The sequence below is a fragment of the Diadema antillarum genome, unplaced genomic scaffold (assembly GCF_040938485.1).
Source record: "Diadema antillarum isolate AM-2024a unplaced genomic scaffold, OU_Dant_1.0 scf00000123, whole genome shotgun sequence".
NCBI classification, from domain to species: Eukaryota; Metazoa; Echinodermata; class Echinoidea; order Diadematoida; family Diadematidae; genus Diadema; species Diadema antillarum.
Window position 1 is genome coordinate 2,276,122 of NW_027271012.1, and position 23,660 is coordinate 2,299,781.

General features: G+C 40.3%; 1 protein-coding gene across 1 annotated transcript; it reads right to left on the reverse strand.

Annotated features, from left to right (window-relative positions):
* Positions 1-1,075: 1,075 nt before the first annotated feature.
* Positions 1,076-22,568, reverse strand: LOC139720176 (very long chain fatty acid elongase 7-like). Its single transcript, XM_071631542.1, has 9 exons — positions 22,446-22,568; positions 16,421-16,484; positions 12,050-12,146; positions 10,872-11,059; positions 6,722-6,802; positions 5,497-5,553; positions 3,507-3,612; positions 2,410-2,546; positions 1,076-1,636 (listed from the first exon to the last, which is right to left on the reverse strand). Exons 3-9 carry the CDS (start codon positions 12,108-12,110, stop codon positions 1,361-1,363), a joined length of 906 nt encoding a protein of 301 aa, XP_071487643.1. The 5' UTR covers positions 12,111-12,146; positions 16,421-16,484; positions 22,446-22,568; the 3' UTR covers positions 1,076-1,360.
* Positions 22,569-23,660: the final 1,092 nt, after the last annotated feature.

Genomic DNA, 23,660 nt, shown 5'->3' on the forward strand with positions numbered 1-23,660 from the left:
CTGAACCAACAAAATCCCAAATCCCAAACACCTCTTTTAACCTGTTCATGACGAGTCACAAGTACACTCGGGCAGGAGTCTATGCCCATCCTAAACAGGTTAATACTACATGCTCCCTTTACAAAAAATAAGAACACACTGATAATACAAAATATTGAATATCCACAGCCATTCGATTATAATAGAAATGTCAGTGTGTTTTGGTACAATACCTAGATTATGCTGCCTTTAGGCCATGTTCGCGGCAACCGGCAGCCACATTTCAGGCTACCATGGGCAAAACGAGATGACGTGCTTGCTTCTGGGCCGTTTCAGAGCATAGCTAATCTTGATGCAATGATGACAAGATGGGTCACATAGTAATACATCAAGGTATGAAGTGAATCGCCCTTACAACCCTTCCTCTATAGCGACTGAGGGAAAGCTTGAACCAACTGACCGGGAAAATAGCTATGAATGACCCATGCAGCAGTCAAGAAGAAGATAAAAGCCAAGGACAGGGGTCAGAGGTCACCATCGGTAGCTGAAATATGGACAACCATGCACAGTCGTAACATCAAACACTGGACGATCATTTTCTCTGAGTGACAGTATCAGGTATGACATATTAACACACACAATCTGAAAACATAAACAAAATTAAATGATACAAAAATTTCATTCAAAAGGTATAAAAATGTGTAGTAAAATAGTGCTATCATGAAATTTCATTTGAACATTTTGCAGCTTGCCAAAAATGAAGTAAGAGCATAAGAAATACACTGTCAAGCATGCTACCCTTTCTTTCTAAATCTAGATAACACACTCACACACAAAGAAAATAACTACCTAAAAGGTCCTTCAAGAACCATACAAAGTCTGCCACAACTATATAAGATTTTTCTTTTTTCATTTTTTGATAAAATGATAAAAATTATGACCTTGTGAGGATGGTATGATTTGGCTATTAAATTGTAGATGCCAACAGTTTTGTTTTTTTAAAGTGAAATGAACTGAATAGGTAGTTGATCACTACTACACTAGACAATGGCATCAAAATTTTGATCCATGATCTGCAATCATGCAGATACTGACCTTCAGACATAACATTCCACACAGTCCTGACCTGTATTCAGCTCAGTTGTACATAGGTGTTTTGTTTATCTTGTAGTAGCAGACACAACTGCACAAGAACATGGTTCGTCATATCAGCCACAATGAATGGTAAAATTAAATCCCATGTATAGATAAATACATGATAAAAAGGATGGCAAGTCAAAGTATGAGTCATACTTTCTATTTCATTCTAAAATGAGAAAAAAAAAAATAAGACAGAAAGAAGGTGGAACAGGCAAAAAAAAAAAAGAGAAGACAAGCTGTATCAGTGGAGTTTGTGGACACCATTGCTGTTTGAGTCAGTCTTCCGTCGATGGAGTCCGTTGCCATTGGAGACGGCAACTTCCTTGTCGGCAGAGCCGTTCTCAGTGGACTTGGGAGGATGCTGACCCTTCTTGAGGTAGGCTTGTATGTAAAAGTTTGCGAAGAGGAAGAAGAAGATGAAGCCGTAGCTGGCGATGACCCAGACGAAGAACTTCGGGTACGGGCAATCGATGAAGAGCAACTGGCTGCAGTGTAGCATCACCAATGTGAACTGAAGCTGAGTAGCATGGATAGGGACAAAAAAAAAAAGGATTACATAAGCTATGGTCTCATCAAAAATTATCAGTAGGACATAAGTTCTGGAGGTATTGGGTCACCATTCCCATACCTAGGACTTTTTGAAAGACTAACTTGGCACACCTTTTCATGTAAATCCTTCATGATACACACTACAGAAAATGACAGATTAAGAATATTTTTCTTTTTACCAAAAACATGTTGCATATGAATAGTTAGCTTTATCCTGATCCTCTGCTGGACTATGCTACCAAATTGTATTCTTGGGTTTAAAAAATAAGCATAGACATGTTCTCAGTGAAGTGGGATTTTTAATAGACTCTGGTGAGTGGCGAGGTCACTTCTCACTACAAGAGGAAGAAATGTGAGAATACAAGACATTATACTTCTGGTGCGTAATGCAGTGAAAACTGCAAGTGATTGTGACTAAATGGCACTGTCATGCTTGATCTGGAGTAACTGTCTAATTACTTGGATTATAGACAGACCTCACCTATGCTTTACATCATCCTATCCGGGTTGCACTGGAAAAAATATTTCAGATTGCTTGCAGCAGCATCAATCTGCAGAGCAGTGTGCCACACCAAATATTTCAGACATATCAAGCAAAGATTAAAAAAAAAAGACACCAGTAAATCCAAATAAAACATCTATAGAAGGAGGCAGACAGATGGTAAAGAGTCACAGATGATGACAAAACAGGGAAAAAATGATGTGGATGAAGTATTTTGTTGAGAAGTCAAATCAACTCACCAGCTGCAGCTTTGTCATGTATTTCTTCCACCACAAGTATTTCTGCATCTGAGGGCCGAAGGCTGCCAAGCCGTAGTAGGTGTACATTAGGAAGTGGATCATACTGTTTAGAAATGAGTGGAAGGTTCCAAAGCCACCTGGGGTGGGGAAAGGCAGGTGGGGGAAGTGGATGGGGGGAAGATAGACGTTATATCCCTGCATCATTCAACATTGAAGAAATGTATTCAAATTGAAAAACAATAAATGTTACTCAAGAAATGCATGAAACAACCACACTAAACACAGCTAGTAAATATCTCGCAACTTTCAGCGGGAGTACAGTACCTCAACCAAACATGGACTCTTGAGGCACTATCATACAGTATGAAGTTGTTGGCATTGCAGGAAAAATATGTTTTTGAATAGCTGCTTACAACATACAGTTACCTTTTGTTTTGTGACAGAACGAAAAACTGCAAGTGCTGCTTAATATCTGATCCTGTAACAATTAACTACTGTAAAACGAGAAATGTTCGCGTGCATTTTAATTTCGCGAATTTCGCGAGGGCCAAGATTCGCGAAATTAAAATGCACGCGAAATTTCTTATCTACACTATGTGCATTGAACGCAAGAGGCAATTCGCGAAAATTTCTTGCCACGAAAAAGGCCGTCGGCTCCAATTCGCGAAAATTTCGTGCCGCGAATATATCATGTTTTACAGTATGACCTGCATTTATTCTTCTGCTCTCACAAAAATCAACCAAGAGAACACAATGAGGCTTCACTCTTAAATCCACCTTCAAACTAGATGCATTATTTATTGAACAAAGGCTTATATCCATAGCAATACTAGTAGTTTGCATCAGTACTGCCAGAGTTTCCAATAGCAATCTCAAAAACAAAGAATGAACATCATGCAGCTGAAGTACAAAGTCACTGAGCATTTGGGGCAAAAATACTCACACAAAGTCACACACATTCAGAAACTGTATGATTGTCTTAATATGCATAGACATCACTGACAAAACTGAAAATACTCATACTGGAAAATAAAGTAACCTTTCCATCATGAGAACACATAAGCTTGTACATTGTACAAAGAAAGTGATGGCTGTACCTGGCACAAACTTGACTCCGATCCACCAGGTGAAAGGCATGATGGCATGATGGAAAACATGGAGAAATGAGATCTGGTTCTTCTTCTTCCTCAAAATGAAGAAAAACTAAAAGAAAAAATGGAGAAAAAAACAAAACAAAAACATAATAAACCTAGCTGCGCATGGCCATATACACACAACACAAATGAGTATAGATACATCAAAAGAAGTCAATTCAAAGTTACATTCTACGCATGAGCAAATCGAAGTCAAATGAGAAAAACAACACAATAACACACACTGCCTTCAGAAATCCCCCGCTTCGCTGGGAATGCCCGTTTGCCGGAACTTAACCCGGCAATCTCATCATGTGAACGGTCAGTGGGACATTCCCCGCTCCCCCCGCAAGCTTGTCGGTTCCGGCAACAAAATTCTGGCAGGGGACTGACCTTGATCTCTCGCGCAGCTGTTTTCCTCAAAAGTGCGCATGCTCGAAATGTGGGGCCGAAGTAGGCAATCAGGCGCCACTGTACACATACATACATACATATACATACATACACATACAGTGAACACACAGCTGAAACCACCGGCTGTGCTTTTGTCCCCCTTTCAGCAGGGGATTTCAATGCACGTGTGGACGGTCGACTGTAAAACTCTCCAAACTGCCACAGCAAAACGAGGGATCATCTGAACGTAGGAATAAATATCCCTTGCAGATTTGCATGGTGACAACAAGTTAAAACAAGGAAAAGTAGAAATTACGCGGTGCGTAATATATGTCCCCGCCGGAAGTAGCATTTTGTAGCAAAATGTACATTATAGGTCAAAAATCAAGGTCAAAGGTCAAAGAAGTCAAAGGTCAAAATTTTGTTTAGAAGTTTTGAAGCGCTCACCTAGTGCCATCACAGAAAGCAAACGGAATCGAAATCGGGTTAGAAATGGCGAAGGAGTAGCATTTTGTAGCAAAATGTACAACAAAATGTAGGTCAAAAATTAAGGTCAAAGGTCAAAGAAGTCAAAGGTCAAAATTCTGTGTGGAAGTATTGAAGCCCTCACCTAGCGCCATCACATAAAGCAAACAGAATCGAAATCGGGTAAGAAATGGCAAAGGAGTAGCATTTTGTAGCAAAATGTACAATACAGGTCAAAAATCAAGGTCAAAGGTCAAAGAAGTCAAAGGTCAAAATTCTGTGTACAAGTTTTGAAGCCCTCACCTAGTGTCATCACATAAACCAAACCGAATCGAAATCGGGTTAGTAATGGCGAAGGAGTAGCATTTTGTAGCCAATCTACAATATGGGTCGAAAACCAAGATCAAAGGTCAGAGAAGTCAAAGGTCAAAATTCTGTGTAGAAGTTTTGAAGCCCTCACCTAGTGCCATCACATAAAGCAAACGGAATCGACATCGGGTAAGAAATGGCGAAGGAGTAGCATTTTGTAGCAAAATGTGCAATACAGGTAAAAAATCACGGTCAAATGTCAAAGAAGTCAAAGGTCAAAATTCTGTGTAGAAGTTTTGAAGCCCTCACCTAGTGCCTTCACATAAAGCAAACGGAATCGAAATCGGGTTAGAAATGGCGAAAGAGTAGCATTTTGTAGCAAAATGTACAATATAGGTCAAAGGTCAAGGTCAAAGGTCACGACTGAAATTCTGTGTAGAAGTTTCAAAGCTCCCATGTAGTGCTATCATATAAAGCAAACAGAATCAAAATTGGCTCGTAAATGACAGAGAAGTAGCAAATTGAAGATTTTGATCACACACGGACGCAAACACGGACGCACGGACACACGGACACACACACGTACGGAGCCCGCTTCATAGTCCCCTGCTCGAACTCGTTCGGCGGGGACAATGAGAAAACTATTTGCAGATAAACCATGGAAATCGAGCACACAGTTAAATGGTGTGCCCACTGTCTTTCCCATGACTACAATGTATATAGGTAATATTCAAACAGCAAAATAGAAATTATCTATTTGGGGGAAGGGAGATATTATTATACTCACCGTGTCCCACATTTCGATGAACTTAGAAAAATAAAACCACCAGCATGTATGCAGCATCTGGGTAGGATGGGAAAGATGATAAGAGATCTATGAGGAAAAGTCACGAAAATAAGGCTGTTTATATTGAACCCTACAGACCACCCCATCACACCTTCTTGTAAAATTTGTTTCACATGAAACAGGTACAACAGGTGGAAAAGTCGCACACAAAAAAGATCATGATCGTTAGAATTCAACATTCTCCTGTTTTTCCCTCTTCGTATTCTAGTCTTGAACATTCCAGTCTTTGCTGCGATAAACATATAGCTATTAGACGCTGTGTTCAGTGTCTAATCCAGGTAAAGTACAGAACATATTCTGTCGCTTTCCACCACAGACTGCCTCCAAGTTTTGTCAAGGCCTATTACATAATGATGCGTTTTGTTGCATTCATCCCAGTTTTAATAGTATGGCCTACAAGGTTTTTCACCAGCACCGGGACTACCGTGGTAAAGTTAAGATCTTTTTTCAGTTAAAAAATCTGGCATGGCAGCCCCAGCAATTACAGCTGTCAGGTTTGCTTATCCCATCCCACCACATTGTCTCAAGTCCATCCCGTTTTGTCTATGGTGGCCTGAAACATGACTGCCATGGCCGCCGGGAACATGGTGTAAGCGCAGCACAACATGCAACTGATATAAAATTGCAAAGAAGTTATGAATTCACTGCTACAGAGGTTTTGTTTTTTGCTTCTTCTTCTCTTCTGTATTTCATTACACATATAGGCACTTGTAACACAATATGCTGACAGATCCACTGCTGACACTCACACTTGGAGACGTAGCAAAAGCTGTAGCAGAAAGTTATGAAACATTTGCTGCATTCCCCTTTCACTCATACACATACATACCTTTCAAAAAAAATATATACCTCTAGAGACTTTTACTGATGCATTTTGGTTTCCACTTGTAGTCACAATTGCTGGCACACATACTCATCCATATGGTAACATTCCACATGCATTCCTACAGCTGTGTCATATTAGCTGCCTTACCCCTTTCTGTACCAGGGCATTATGATAGTGTGTACCTTTCAACCATGTGGGAGTTTAATCAGTACTCAAAGCACAAAAAGGGTTAAACAACATTTATCACATTGACTACACAGTAACCTGGAGGGTCATCTATACAGTCTGCAGATGTTTCCATATCTGGTTGTGGGAGGAGGTTTACACCAGCAGACTTACCACCAATGCCTTGGGACTGGACCCGTAGTCTACTAGCTGGCAGCCGTAAGTGTAACCGTTTAGCCAACCACCTCTAGCAAACTGAGAAAATAAAAGACAAGAGGAAAAAGAGGCAATTTAAGAGAAAAATCATCAATGGTCAGACCAGTACTACACTAAGTGCCAGAGACTGCCTTCAATGGTGAAGGCTATAGATCGATCCAAAACAGAACCTAAATAAGGAGATTTAATTAAAAAACAAACAAACAAACAAAACAAAACAAAACAAAACAAAACACATTCATTCACATTTTCATCTCAACGCATAATAACATTTACAAATTGTAAAATACATTTTAAATGGTGGGATCATAAGAAGCACACAAGAGGCTTGTTGGAAATGATCCCTTACAATTATATGTATGGCATATCAAGCATATTAACATTTAATAGACAGCAAGCACACTAATTAGCAGACAGCTGGACAAGAGATACCAACCATGACAAATGAAATGCAGTACTTACTGTAAAAGTGTATATGTTCTTGTAAATAATTTTTCACTTTCAGCCAGGTAAGATAAGTTTCTCATGTTTGTTTGTTTTTTGTTTTTTTTTAATTCTGCAGGATCAATACATTACAAAGAAGTACATAGCAGCCAAAAAATATTTATGTGCTTTTATTTTCATGCTAGTTTCTGGTTGTGCACAATGTGCGCAAATTGGAACATTTCGAAAATTTGGACTTTTACAGTACAGGTTCTGTTGCACAAGAAAATTCTACTTTCTAGTGGATGCAAACTTCTTCTTCTTCTTCTTCTTCTTCTTCTTCTTCTTCTTCTTCTTCTCCTTCTCCTTCTCCTTCTTCTTCTTCTTCTCCTTCTTCTTCTTCTTCTCCATCTTCTTCTTCTTCTTCTTCCTAGTGGATGCAAACTTATGCATCTTGTTGTTTCTTCTTCTTCTTCTGCTCCAAATTCATACCACAGCCGTACCAGAAGTTGGCATAACAATGCCCATAACATGCATTTTGTGATAATTCAAAGAGTATACTCTTCTTACGGCACACCTGTATCAAACTCTTGTACGAAAACGTCGAAGGCATGGTCAAAGTGCACGGGTCCCTCACTGCACCGTTTTCTCTACAAAAGGGGATCCGACAAGGCTGCCCACTATCCAGCCTTCTGTACTCCATTGCCACTGAACCCTTTCTTCACACACTCAGGCACAGACTTAATGGCCATAGCTTTCTATTACCTAACACCAGCACATGTGTTTCAGAGTCAGCGTACGCTGACGATATATCAATCTTTGTTACCACTGACACTGCCTATGATATTATTCATGATGTGTATTGCATATTCAGTAAGTCATCCGCAGCATGTCTTAACTATGACAAGACACAGGGACTGTGGCATGGCCAATGGGCAAATCGTAGTGACAAACCCCTCGGATTTAAATGGAGTAACAAGGGGCTTGTCATCCTCGGAGTACACTTACAATTGTAGGTAGTAACAACAAACACATAAATTGTAACTGGATCAAATGTAAGGAAAAACTAAGTAAAACTCTGTCTCGTTGGAGTTCACTCTCCAAAAGTCTCTCTCTCAAAGGCAGAACCTTAGTTGCCAATCAACTAGCTGCCTCCAAAACATTCCATTGTCTCGCTATTCTTTCACCACCCCAGCGTGTTCTGTCTGGATTACAAGACATGCTTGACAACTTTATTTGGTGTAACAAAAGACATCTGTTAAAGAAACAAACCTTGTTCCAGGAATGTGAAAAAGGTGGACTTGGTCTAGCTTGTCTCCAAGCACGAATTTTTACCTTTCGCCTTAGTTTTGTCCAACGGTTTCTGAACCTCTTTCCTCACCCCGCGTACAAAATGTGCACATACAATCTCCAAAAGTACAAGAATCTCAAACTAGACTCTCAACTTTTTCTCACTGACCTAGAACCAAAACATTACCATAGCCTGTCACCCTTTCATGCTGAACTACTAAGTGCTTGGAGAATATCCGGAGCTCATATTGAAGCGTCGTCCCTCTCCTTAAACCATGTGATGAACACACCCCTGAACCATCCCCTATTAATTCCAAATTCAGTAGTAGGTCACACGGCTTTCCCTGCCAGACTCTTCGCAAGTGGCACCAAACTCGTCAAAGATCTCATCAACCCGACCCATGGCAAGTGGCTCCCAGCCAGCGACATCAAACTTCCCCCATTTCTGCGACGACCTTCACTCCGCCTTCTTGATCACGAACTTTCCCATCTACACGAATCTCTCATCGAACACTTCCCTGCCCTCTTCACCATTGACGGACTTCGGTCATCCACACATCCCCCTCATCACATCTCCGCAGGCATTGTTTCCCCCCCTTCTGGCCAGAACCAGTGACAATCGAAACCTCCTCATCATGCCCACCTGTTCCATATACCGCATCCTGAACAAATCAGTGAACTCTTTGCCGTCTTTCACCTCAACAGCCTGGCACGAAAACGGCGTGCTGTCACCAACAAAGACAATTCACTGGTCGGACATCCATCGTCCCCCCTCCTCCAAACGAGAAGGAGATATACAGTATAAACTCTTGCACAATGTCCTGCCACCACTCACAGTCCTCCACCACTTCAACCCTGATATTTCGCCAATGTGTGGATGGTGCAATGAAAGGGGGACCATTCTTCACCTGTTCCTCACCTGCGAGGCCATACAACCTGTCTTGGACCTTCTCCACAACCTGCTATCACGTCTTCTGCCTACGGTAAAGCTCGACTTCGACCTCTACTGGACACTGGTCCCACACGCGCGAGGTCAAAGCAGGGAAGCCGTGTGCCTATCCAATTATTTGATCATCAGCCTAATGAGCACCCTCTACTGGCTGTATCGTAACTCTCGGATCCTAAACCCGATCCCCTTCTGGACAACAAAAATAAAGAACAGGATCACTCTTGAATATGAATTTTATAAGCTACAAAACAACACGAGCACCTTCACAAAACAATGGTGTCATAACAACTCACTCTTCACGATGCACGGGGAAAACATCACATGGTTGATATAATAATTGATATTATTGTCAATATTATGACCTCCACTTGCTTTTGTGTCACTCTTAGTTCAATACACCTTAAGTGAAAGTATGAGATTTCTTCATGCTGACTGTAAGCACAGTCATATTGTTTGCCTTGTATGTACGCATCATATTCATGTACCAATGTGAAAAGTATGCAAGTGTGATGTAAACAAAGTGTCTTTTTCAAAAGCCACAAAGTTTTTCCTTTCTTCGGTGTAGAGCTCACTGCCTCCCCATAACGCGGCACAATGTTTTGCTATGTTTATACATTATCCGCTCCTACCACAGCATATATACACCATAACCTGGCAAAACAAGCACATCTGAGCTATTCATGTGCACCCGCTGAAAACAGCTAACTAGTTTTAATATTGTCACGAGCATTCTGCTCACAAGCTGACTGCAGCACTTTGTAAAATCCACTTTTAGTTGTTATAATAATGCAATCATGCCGACTGCAAACGCAGTCCTGGATTAGTGTTAGACCCGACAGTTACACAGAGTCTGTTCATTTCCATTTACCATTGACTGAATCCCCTGATTTGCATTTAACACTTCGACTTTACTGCATGGAAATTGTAAATCACCCGTGATGTATTAAATGCCAAAAAAAAAGGAAAAAAAAAAGAGAAATGAAAATGTCGAGGGCGAATATGTTTCCCCCTTTTTTAAATATTTTGCATGTCTACACCGCATTCACTATGTGAAAAGTGTGCAAGAGTGATGTAAATAAAGTACCATTTTGAAAATCTTCCTTCCCAATGTGCTCCAAATTCATACCATAGCCGTACCAGAAGTTGGCATAACAATGCCCATAACATGCATTTTGTGATAATTCAAAGAGTATACTCTTCTTTCTGCACACCTGTATGTAGCATAGGAATGTGAGGTGCATGACCCTGTCGCTACAAAACGAGCGACCCCTCACACTCAAGTCCAAAACAACTCATGAGGTATACTTTTTCCACAGTGTGCTTGAACATTCCAAATCTGGCATGGTATGGAACAATACAGTATCGTTTGGTTTGGTTCACTTCGCTTTTAAGCACTCCAATGCAGCCTTATGGCAAATCAATTCCTTGCTGTCTATTAAAACATACCCCCAAGACAAGACAAAACGACAGCAGCACCATGGCCAGGTTGTACACAATGAGGACCTCCCGAAGCTTGAATGGCTCCCGGTGCTCCATTAGCTTGGGTCCGAACCAGACAATGATGAGGTAGATGACCACCAGGAAAGTGCCGGGCCACACACTGTCCATCAGCAACCAACCATCCACCCGGGGATCTGGAGAGGAGGAAAGACAGAATGCACAGCTCACTAGAGTCAATGCATTATAATACGTTTCGTATTTTCAGGGTCTATCTTGTTGTTGCTGCTACGTGGAGGTCACTGTGGTACAGTGGACAGGACTCTTGATTTTCAAATGGAATTCCCAAGTTTGAATCCTTCCACAAGATCACTGCAAAACAAAAAACATTCGCAGCATGGAACTCTCACGAATAGGAGCCCAAGGTCTTTCCTGTGACATGAAACTTTTGCAAAATTGCCACTGGCATTCAGTGCATTGTGTAGGAAAAGCAAAAACTTTTGCGTGCATTTTACTTTCGCAAATTTAGCTCCCGAAAAAATTCATGAAGGTTTCATACACATGAAAATTTCTGGTTTTACAGTATTGCCTTGGCCAAAACATTTTCCAAATGATGTCCCTCTTGATGTAAAATTTGTACCACCAGGTGTAAAAGGTAACAGGTGGTTACCCAGCCATTGTATAAAGGGCATTGTCCTCTGGAGGAATAGTGCTACATGTCTTATCCCACTGAAGACAGACAGATTTTCCTGTAACAATCATTTTCTATTCACCACAGCGTGAGAACGCTTGTAACTACATGTAGTCTTCAACAGGTACAACATTTATAAGAGGCTATCATGGATAAATAGGATCATATCATTATTACTGTTGTTGTTGTAAATGTACAGACATTACAAACTTGTTGTTTCTTCTTTTTTTTTTCTTTTTTTTTCTTTTTTTTTTTGGGGGGGGGGGGGCTGCAGGCCAATGGGGGGGGGGGGGTCAAGGGTCAAGGGTCAATGTACACCCCATCTCCCATCTCTCTGGGTGGACACCTTCAGAGAGTCATGGGTTTTGTGAGAGTTGTTTCCAACCCCCCCCCCCCCCCCCCCCCCCCCCCGATTTCCCCATTCCCCTCCCCATTTTCTTTCTCTTTAAAGAGTCAGAAATGTGTGTGGGGCGGGAGGAAGGGGCGCTGCACTTACCTCGATGCCTGTCCACAAACTCATCAAACTGCTGAAGGTAGTTCCCAAGTACCTGTGCCATCGTAGCTGCTTAGTGCCAAACTTCTCTGCATATATACTGACAAGAAAATAACACGGGCATCAAACACCTCTCTGATGAAATTATTACGGGGTATTTGAAGTTTACAATATGCTTACTGACTTGTTGCAATGTTTGCTGCAAAAAAACAAACAAACAAACAAAACAAAACAAAAAACAAATGGAGGCAGAATTGGCAAATTCAAAGGCAAAAAGTGGCAAATCCAGATGGGTCTACCAGAACCTGTCTCTGGGGTAAAACTCAGGAATGGCTTGACTCTGCCTTGTGAGATGACCCTCTGTTCGTTTCTCTCGCAATTATTACTACAGCAAGAGGGAATTTCACATGGTCTAATTAATCTTATGACTGATTACTAAATGACAACAGGCAGAATTCCATATGGATGAGTACAAACATGTAGCTACAGGTCACAGTAAGGCTATTAATGTCATTGAGGATGGGCTGATTTTGCTATAACACAGGTTTCCCATAGACACCGACCCAAGTATCTCAAAACTAGTCCACAAGAGGCTGATACTGGGTGAACATGTGCACTTGTAACAGCACTTTGTTTGCTTGTTTTGTGGTAGGGTACTGTATACGCCGAATATTTCGCGAGGTTTTTATTTTCGCAAATTTCGCGAGTCAGGTGCTATTCGCGAAATTAAAGATATGCGAAAATATTGACTCTGATCCCGATGTGAATGTGAAGTATGCGTGTACACTTTTTCGTACAGGACTCCACGATTGCAAATTTAACCACTCACGAAATCATTGGGAAGTCCCGATTCGTGAAAATTTAGACTCGCGAAATATATGACGTATACAGTATTTTGTTTGCTTGAGTTTCTTCTATCACTTTATCACGGGCAAAGCTAGCAAATCTGCTGACAAATGTCCTAAGAGATTTGGTTTTGGATGGGCAAACACAAAAGAACTATTAGATGTGCGAGAGGACTCTTATTCTAGAATTTTTCCAAAGTGGGCTAAAATATTGCCATTCCTGCAAAAGGAATTTTCCAGTAAGGGGTGAGCCATTCATAACGCTGAAGAGAAGTAGGGCACTCTGCATGATAGGCCTACGGTCACAGAGAATCAAGCCAGAAACAGCTTTTGATATTCCAATAACACCAGTCACTGTGCACATCCATACAAAGTGGATTTTTTTTTTCCTTCATAAACTATGGTTCAACAGAATGAACTTTTCACTTCACTACAGTGGAATACAGGTAGCTTGTAACAACACCCATTTCATCAATGAGATTTTTACTGACCCTACTTTATAGTGGGATTGCACATTCCAGGATTTGCACTACAATCCGTATCTTAAGATTTTTGTCAAGCGTAGACATACAAAAATCTTATCGAACAGCATGATCAGAATCGAAATCCAAATCCAAAGAAATCTCACAATTACTTCGGAATCGTCACAACAATTTGAGAAATAGCATGGTAATTTGAGACGTGGTGAGTGTGTGAATGCTGGAATCTTGAGATCTTTTATCACATCATCGAAAACACACATCACAACAGCACATGAATACAAGGGCAAGGGCCACAATTTCGGGAGACAAATTTTCACGACCAGCAATTAATACCAGTAGTGGGATACAGGGTTTATTTCCATCCATCTGAGTAAAAAAAACAAAAAAACAAAACAAAAATCTGAGTCAGCATATGGATCGCGATCCACATCCCACTATTTTGTCTGTGTGAATGACACCAATTCCTGTATTCAAGGAGGGACAGTCTTTTGGTAAATCTCATTATGGCATCTACCATGCAATTTTCTGAATGTCAAATTACAAGGTGTGGACAATAGTAGTGACACTCGTAATAAGTACTGTAAAAGTGGAAATTTTCACGGTGTTGAAATTTTCGCGCAATCCGAAACCAGCGCAAAAATAAAAGCATGCGAATATTTTTGCTTGCCATATGCTCCAGTAGTTGCTGTCTGGATTCCATGGAGTTAAAAACACGCGAAACTCTTCTTACCCAGCCGAGTGTGTAAAGTTAGTCGCGCAAAAAATATCCACTTTTACAGTAACAGACAAATGATCCCTAGTACTGTATTAAAATGACAGTCACTTCAAATCACAGACAACTGCTGGATAAATGCAAAACTTGTGATGCAACATGCAGACAACAAACCAGTAGGCATTTCCACTTGATGCACATTTTTAAAGTTACATGTAGTCTTTGAAAAAGCACAGAAAGTTGAGATTGCCACCATTGTAGAATTTGTGGACGTGCAGCAAATGGAACACCTCTGGCACCCACAGGAATGTGACAACTGCCCCAGCAAACTTGCAGTGACAGGGCTAATCATTACAGTCACATCAACTATGGCAGAGTTGTCAGGAAGTGTCACACAGCAACATGGAGGAATACTAACAAGTGAGTATAAAACCACCCACTGCCCATGTGAACTTGTTGCAGCAGCAATAAAGCTGTCTGGCCACCTGTTGCAGCCAATTGGACTGTCATCTCGAATCACTGAGGTCTCTATCAACAGCCTACAACAAGCTGCCACGCACTTAATACTACCTTGCACCACTGAGGCCTCCAACAGTGTGCAGTTTACTTGCCAGCTGTTGCAAATATGCAGAATGAAAGTGAGAACAATTGTTGCCAGTAGGCCATCATGGCCAACTTTCTGTAAGTCACTGGCCCCATTTACAGTGCAGGGCCTGGCCGAGCCCGGCCTCAATTGCCGTATTCAGCCCCGCAATTTTGTCCGTTTACAGTGTCGGGCTCGGCCCCGGCTTTTAATTTAAACATTTCAATATTTTGTTGTAGTGGCGCTCTGCTTGTAAACAAACGACTATTACTGGGAGCGCCTCAGTCGCAATTCGGTACCGCATTTGGCCCAGTTTGCGTTTACAGTGAGAAAAGGCCGGGCTCGGTCGCGGCCGAGGCTACCTCCAGAGCCTGGCCAAATGCGCAGCTGATTTTGGTACCAGCCAAGCCCTTTCACTCACTGTAAACGGGGTCTATGTGATGTATAAAACACGTTGTTAACCTCCAATATGTAACATTAATTCTTCTGTGACTGCAATGAGTCAGCACTTCTGGAAAACTTTTTTTTTTCAAAGCAATATAATTTTTTACAGAAACGTTTATGGTATACATGAGTACAGACAGCAAAGTTGTAGAGAAAATCCCAAGCTTTGATGTGATTTGAATTTTAGGGAAAACTTGCAAATACATGTATTTTCCTGCAAATGGCCTGCAGATACAAAACTGTCAAGATCTGGGAGGCATGACTTTTGCAGACATGTGCACAACCATGTCAGAAGATTAGAATTTACTTGAAAAACACCTATGGAACAGTGCTATCTAATCACCACACAAAGCAAGCTATGAAAAGGAATGGAATAGCAAGCATTCATTGTAATGTGGCAATTGGTGGTGATCGGTTTGGGCAGGTTCGTGCATTTGAGGAAAATATGCGAATTTAGCATGCCATCGACTGTAAAGTCAGGTGTTCCAAGGTGGCACATACAGCTCTGGGTAAAATCAAGGAGGTTTAAGAAATGGAACATTAACAACAGTCTCATTCCCTTTGATCCCATGCATCATGCCGCCTCTCAGAAACATTTGAAGTATGTGCTAAACTGGAACTGCCCCATAGATAGGAAGACAATTGATTCATGTGTCATTGCACCATGACTACAACTTGTAGTCACTCTCAAAGGATGTCTTTATGATGGTAATTACTTTTCGCCATCCCTTCTTAGAAAACAAGCGGTACAGTATGTACTGTATACAGACACGAGGATGTGCCACTAAAAATTGTTCAATAATTGATGAAATAAAAATCTAAATTACTCGAGTTCACATGACTTTACAAAAATCTAACATATATAAATAAATAAAGAATTATACTTGAAAATTATACCATGTCAGTTTCATTTGTCGGAAGTGATCGGAAAGATGATAAAATCGGCTTTGTAGTGAGGGCACAGTTTCAAATATTTTCACAACATAGAGCTCAGGTTTACACTTTTGCATAATCATGGACAAGAGTTACTTTTGTTTCATATGCTTTATCATTAAGTGACCATTCATTCTATTTGAGAAGTAAACAAGCAGAATATAGCTGATATTGTTAAGAGTTAATAATAAATCTTCAGATTGCTCAAACAGACGGCAGCATGGAACCCCGATCATCAAAGGCACAAGTGCACCTGTGGAATTCTTCTGTGCATCAAAAGAAAAATATGGGCTGTTTGAATAATTACAGCCAGTACTGAGCTGGAACTCCATCTCTCAAACCTCCTTGGTAAAATCTACACTGCATTCAACTCACCAGTCCTTGGCCTATGTCTGTCTGCCCTAGTATAACCCTCTGGGTATGTGCGGGAGATTTGTTGCTGCAGTAGGAAATAGAATGAGTTGCAAAACATACAGGTGATACTTGGGCCAACACAAATCTCTGAGCAAGAGATCTAATAGTGATTTTACTGTGAACCATCCATAGCAGACACCACCTACAATGTAGAAAACATTGTTGAATTCAGAGTCTGTAATTGCACATCTCGGCAACATAGCTTGCCCTTCACTGCCACACATTACAATTGTGCACTTGAAAAGCAGATTAAGGGTGCATGGCAGTCCATGACAAAAAGAAATATTAATACTTCTCTAAAAGCCTCAAAGCACTGAATGTACTTTCAAACTGTGAAGGACACACTATCAGCTTGTTTAAATACACTGTATTTACAGAATGACTGATGGGGGGGGGGGGGTGAAGAAAACATGCATGCCATGCTTGGGTGGTAATTATGAATGTGCAGTCACCCCCACAGATCAGACACCTTTATCATGACTCTCAGGAGTCCTACACCATCCTAACCAGTTCATTTCATGAGCACTGGGTATTTCATGGACTGTGGACCCATCTATACTTCAAAGTGGGTCCAAGGTCGTCACACCCTAGGGTGCACCATGTGCTTTCATCACACTGATTGAATGTGCCACGGCTTACTGGTACAATGTTTTCTTTAACCCATTAAGGACGGACTGATTTTGCTATGTGGGCAAGTCCAAGATAAGGTCCCCTCAGAAGGCAAAATTTCATCTTTGCTCAATATTGACATGTTTGGTATCATTTTGAAGCTTGTGAGTTGAAGTTTTGATTTCCATGGAGGAAAAAATTATATTACGTAAATTTATGCAAATTTCAAGGGCTTCATTTGCATAAATGTGAAACACAGCGTTACGTATGGGACATTTATAAAAATTCATATTAATTCAAAGGAAAGCAAATGATATTTGATTAATATGTGGACATAAGAAGTTCATCAAATAGTTTAACTTGGTATGAAAATTTAGGGATTATGCAAATGATTATGCAAATTAGCTCGTGTCCTATCATGAGATGTCCCATACGTAACAAATTGAGGTCATTTTTTTAAGGTTTTTTCTGAAATTGCTAAGGTTATATTAATGCCCTTTTGGAAAGTTCTAATTTATTGTTTATAGAAATTAAATACCATAGAAAAAAGAAAAAACAGTAAAAGGAATATTTTTTATTAGGCATTGAAATAATTTTACGTATGGGACAAATGCGTTACGTATGGGACATCCTCATACATAATGCATGTGAATGCATGTAGCTAGCTGGGAAGGTCTCTCAGTACACAAATGGTCAATCATCCTGAAGAAAGCATCCCAACATTGTCGCTACTTTTTGAGTTATAGACACTTTAAACAATACATGTACTTGACTGAACAATTTTCAGAAAGGGGGAGGGGAAAATGGCAAAATACAGAATGAAAAATCAGCATTAAAGGGATGGTATAGTTTTTTGCAGAAATGGGGATTCAGCTTTCAACATTAAATGAGATGATTGGAAACCAATTATATGAATTACTAAAGAGCATACAATCCTAAGACTAGAGGAATTCAAAGTTTAGTGATGGAGATCCAATTTGAAATGGTTGTAATATAAATATTTAAAAAAAATATAAAGTAGAATGATGTTTTTTTTAATTGCAAGTGATACGCAAATTGTCCTTATTCAGGTTTCAATAATAGCCACGACAAAATTCATGGGTATTAAAAGATACTGAGGTGTGACTCAAATCAATGACCTGACTGCTAGACAGACATCATACAGTAAATCTACAAATGTGTACTCGATCACTTGGGTTCCACGCAGCAGGTATTGCTTATTTATAAAATTAATATTTCTTGTGTCAAATTGTGTTTTATTGAAACGAAATGGCAAACTGCCCTTCATCAATGGAAGTAAACACTTTAAACTATTCAATTTTTCAGTAGTAACTATCCTGATAAAAATAGGGCATACATACTCAGGTCGGTCATAAAAATATAGAATATGATTAAATATGATTATGATGGCAAATATTTGGGGAATATTGTTCCCTTGTCAATCAGGATCAGTATTTGAGTAGTTTCAACTGATTCAATTTCAATAATTATGCAAAAATTTGTTATGGGTATTTTGCAAAATTACTTTGCAAAATACCCATAAACATGTCTCTCCACACACTAAACGAATGGGGGACAAAGGGCATGCATACTCAGGTTGGTCATAAAAATGTAAAAATATGATTGAATATGATTAGGATGGTGAATATTTGGGGAATATTGTTTCCTTGACAATCTGGATCAGTATTTGAGTAGTTTCAACTGATTTTACTTCAATAATTATGCAAAATACCCATAAACATGGTTCTTCACACACTAAATGAATGGGGGACAAACTGTCCCATACGTAACTGTCCCATACGTAACACGTCATGTCTGTCTTTAATTAGAACCTGTAATTAGAGCTTTTTGCCTAATGACACGAAACTTACCTGTGATAATCTTGAGTGTTGTGACTTTCGTTGTAGAATGAAATACTTTCAGAGAGTTTTGAGGTTGAAAAAAATGTTTAAAAAAACAAAATTTTTCTGGTCCCATACGTAACGGCACATATTTTCTCTTCTAGAATATAATTGTGAAGGTCATTTTGCTCCATTTTTTGCATGATTATACTTCTCCTAGATATCAATCACCATGATAAAGTTTAATATGATCAAAAGCCATTAACACTATTTTTCAGGTCATAAAAGTCTCTGAATGTCCCATATGTAACGCGCGTGTCATCTTGGACTTGCCCATATTGCTTTATACTTTGTAGAACAATTTGCTTTTGGGTGAGTAAAACAACCCCATTCAAGCCACCATGTCAATGTTTTTTAGTATATACTGTTTTTAAATTCACAGTATACAGGGTAATCTCTTCCCAGCAAAATTTAGTCACAGACAAACAATTTGCTTTTCAGGATTTTCAACAATGTTTGTACAGATGTGTCTTTTCAATTAAAAGTTTATTGTGTAAAGGGAATGATATGCTTGTGAAGTTAAATACATGTACATGTACCTGTAGATGAACCATTTATTTCAGGTTATAACAATCCTATTCAGTCTACTAGTACTGTAAAAGTGGATGTTTTTGCGCGACTAATTTTTCGCGCTTGGCTGGGTAAGAAAGAGTTTTGCATGTTTTTAATTCTGCGGAATCAATACATCATGCACAGGAACATACGTATGGCAAGCAAAAATATTTGAGTGCTTTTATTTTCGCACTAGTTTCTGGTTGCGCGAAATGCGCGAAAATTTCAAAACCGCGAACATAAACAACCACTGTTAAAGTACCTGTTTTTGTGGGTGGTCTTTAACAATTAAAAAAAAAAAAAATCCATTAATGAGAATATTCAACCTTGATAATGAATATAACAAAAGTGTTGTGTTCACTGGCTATTTCTACAATGTTCACCTTTCCACAACATCACTTGTGCTCACTTGAGGCTCTTTTCATCCAATCATTGCCAAGCAGTCATGGGAGTTAGAAGCCAGGGTGCTTAAAAATCAACTCACTTCTGACATAGCATCAAGTTTTCCGCACAACTTGCAGGGAGATTTGGAAAGCTGATCTCAAAACACGAAGCTCTTTTGATTTAATGGGGTTTAAAAAGCCTTTCTGAAACATCAAAAAAGGGGTGTGATCCAAGAGTTTGAGCCAGAATTCTGTCGAGCTGACAAACGCAAAGTCATTTTGAAACGCATTCATAGCTCCAACCTGCCCATGCCAACCACTGCCAACTACACATCTCCACTCCTAAGATCAAATTGCACAATGGAGCTGTGCAGTGACAAGGCCTCCCTCGCGACAAAAGCAACTAACTTGAGAAATGCGATCCGCCAGGCCTTTCTGAATGCGCTTAGACAGTGGGTACAGAAACATATGTTTCAAACATGGGAGAGACAATAAACACAGCTAAAGCCATAATCTCTGTGCACTTATTTCACTTCCTGGAGAGTACTCAAGCCAGGGTACCCCATCTTTAACCCGTCGAGGACAGACTGATTTTGCTATAACACGCATTCCCCACAGACGCTTCGGAACCCATTCTCAATGGGTTAAGACTTTTCATTCCACAAATAATTATCAAAACATGCAGCAAACAACGAGTGCACTGTCTTAACAAGCGTTGCTTAAAGACATTCTCCGGGTATGTTACTATCAAAGTAAACTCAATTGTCCTTGGCCAGTTGTTACTGATATGCAGGAAATGGACGGCTACCAGGTATAACATCATAGGCATTGCAGTGTACTGTATACTGTGCACGTGTGTTCATCTACAAAGACGTGGAATCACTGTTGTCTTTTTTAATACATTTGCCAAGCAAACACAAATATTTCTACTTTCTTAAGGATATCATTATAGACACAAAATCAGCAGCATTGTTTACAACCAAAATGTGAGTGAGTTGTTCTACCCTCTGAACTTGTTCAGCGTTACAGTGTACAAACAGGGACGTTAGTTAGAATGAAAGAGAGGGCCTGAAATACAATGTAGGCCTACATCAAAAGAGATAGATACAAAGATAACTTTCCTGAAATTACATGAAGATTTTTCAACAAGAGCGAGCCTGAACTTTGATACTACCAGATCCCAAATTCAAGCTTCTGGCTGAAAACTGGCATCCCTGTTACACAGAATTTATTTGCAATGACAATTTTAATACAAAACATGGTCACAATTTTAAAAGGCCCAAGTGATCCCATACCACTATCGTGCCCTGGGAAAGGTACTGATCACACTCTTCAGATGGTGGCAAAAGTATGGGAGGGAATACAGACTAATTCATTCAAAAGGTGGGAAATGCCATGGACAGACTCATGATAAGTAATATGCAATAGTCCCAAAAGAACATTCAAACACCGAGGTCATACCCGCGTCAGTATACAATGTACACGTGTACATTATTGTAAATTCAAAATCATGCTTAAATTGTATGTTCGATGGTCAAAATACAATTGCACTTTAAGAGGAAGGCAAACTTTCAACCAGAATTTTTTGTGCAAACCATTTTCCCAGCATCGTCAACAAGCCCACAGTTGCCAGCCAGCTCACTGTAGTAGATGTACTGCCTCAGTGTCTTGGCACACCTCAGGTGCCCACAATTGTATGCTCTCATTTTGTCAGCAAAACACTGCTTCTCATATTTGCCATTTGTTTGAAATGATTAAATATCCTATGGGAGAGCATCCCCTGAAATGTACTGACGGGTCGTACTGACCATTCAGGAAAATGTTAGGAATGGTCAGTGTGTGGTGCACATTTGATTTTGTGGTATCACGTAATCAATGTGGTGACTTATTGGCTGAAGACGTGTGGTTAGTTTGTCACAAAACAATTGGTTTTGAAATGGCCGAGATACCCAAAAACAAACTCAGTGTTACGGTTCCTAAATAATAAAAGCAAACGTGGCTATGTTGTAAAGTGCACGTGAAGGAGACTGATTGCTTGTTGGAATGTTGGTGGGAAAATACAGCACTGTCCTGTAGTCTGTACACAGCCCAGTCGCTGTTCGTAGGTACGTCGCGACAGGTGTATTCGCACAGCGTAAGAACAGCGTCTGGTCGGGCTAAATATTGCCAATGCATTATTACCTTGTTGGAATCCGTAAAAGCCCGGATCCACGATCTATCCACGAAATGTAGAATCTACTAACACTTAAACACGGTATGCTTTAAATTATACTCCCCATCCACACCACTGCTGCGCTTCTTTTCCCACAGCTCAGGGAGGTGGGATTGCGATTGCACCTCCCCGCACAAATGCAGCTGGCCTAGCCGCACCCAGTCACGAACACACAACCCAACCCAGGCCCCACGCGCAGACCCGACCACCGTACGTACCCTGGGCCACCATTACCGGGTATTTCCTCTTCCATATTTTCCACGTACTGGTACAGCGTAAAGATTCAGTAAAACACGAAATAATAATGTATATGATCAACATAATCTCACCTTCTTCTTGATGTAGTCCTTCACCAAATACTCGCTCTTCAAGACCGATGTATTCTGCCGAGATCTAGCCCTACTTCGACCCGGCGCAGCTGGCTTTCCACCACGCGACCGCAGTGATTGATGGGCCATGGGTAGTACGGTCGGACTCGGCCCGCACGCGCCACGCACGATCAAGATCCGACGCGACGGGTACAGTGTACGGTACCGATGCGGTGACACCAAAGAGATGAACCTCTTTGGGTGATATCGGTACGGTCAGGCTCTGTGTATGTGTGTATGGTGTGCGGGGTGTATTGTACTGTGTGTGCTAGCGGAGAGAAGATCGTACGATCTGGAGGTCAATTTACGCACGTGTTGCCAGGCACCTCGGTGTGTTTGTCGCCCTCGACGCTCCGCCTGGATGTAGTCTCTATGGCGCGCCATTCACCAAAATTCCAAAACTCTCTAGTACGTGTAGTTTAATTACTGCCGATTTTTCTCGAGAGAAACTGTGTTTATCGATAAACTCTATTGATAAAATTTAAAAAAAAACGTAGTTTCTCAAGCAAAAAAAAAAAGTTTTTTTTTCTAGAAAAACTCAACATATCGACATAAAAACTGAGTTTTTCGGCGATAAAGTCCCGTCCCGATTAACTAGGTTTTCGGTCGATAGCTTATCGACTGATAGGCCTAAACTAGATTTTTTAGGTGATCCGAATATCCTTCGGATCACCTTCTGTATCTGTACTGATTGTTTATTTCTGGACAAAAGTTGTGCAGAGGTTAGCTCAGAAAGTGCATTGCCTCTCAATGTCAAAATTATACCATACATACATCATGTCGCAAAGACGACAGCGCAAGTAAAATCATAGTGATCAGTAGACCGTGACGTCACTATGACGTCATTATATGAAAACACATTTTCATGCATATCTCATTAATGGAATGGAATATTTCAATGAAATTTACGTCACATATATTTCAAGTCAAGTGGATTCTACTCATATTCTCAAATTTCATTTTTATATCAAAACGCGCGCGTAAGCGCGCGTTGAAATATTTGTATGCTCCAATCGAGCTCAAATTTTTTTGCACACGTTTCAGACCATTTGGAGCATTTTTTGAAAAATTGAAAAAATTGGACGGACGCGTACGCGCGCGCATATATTCGCACGCACAGCTAATATACAATAGAAATTTTCAGTTTTTTCACACGAATCGGATGTCCGAAATGTC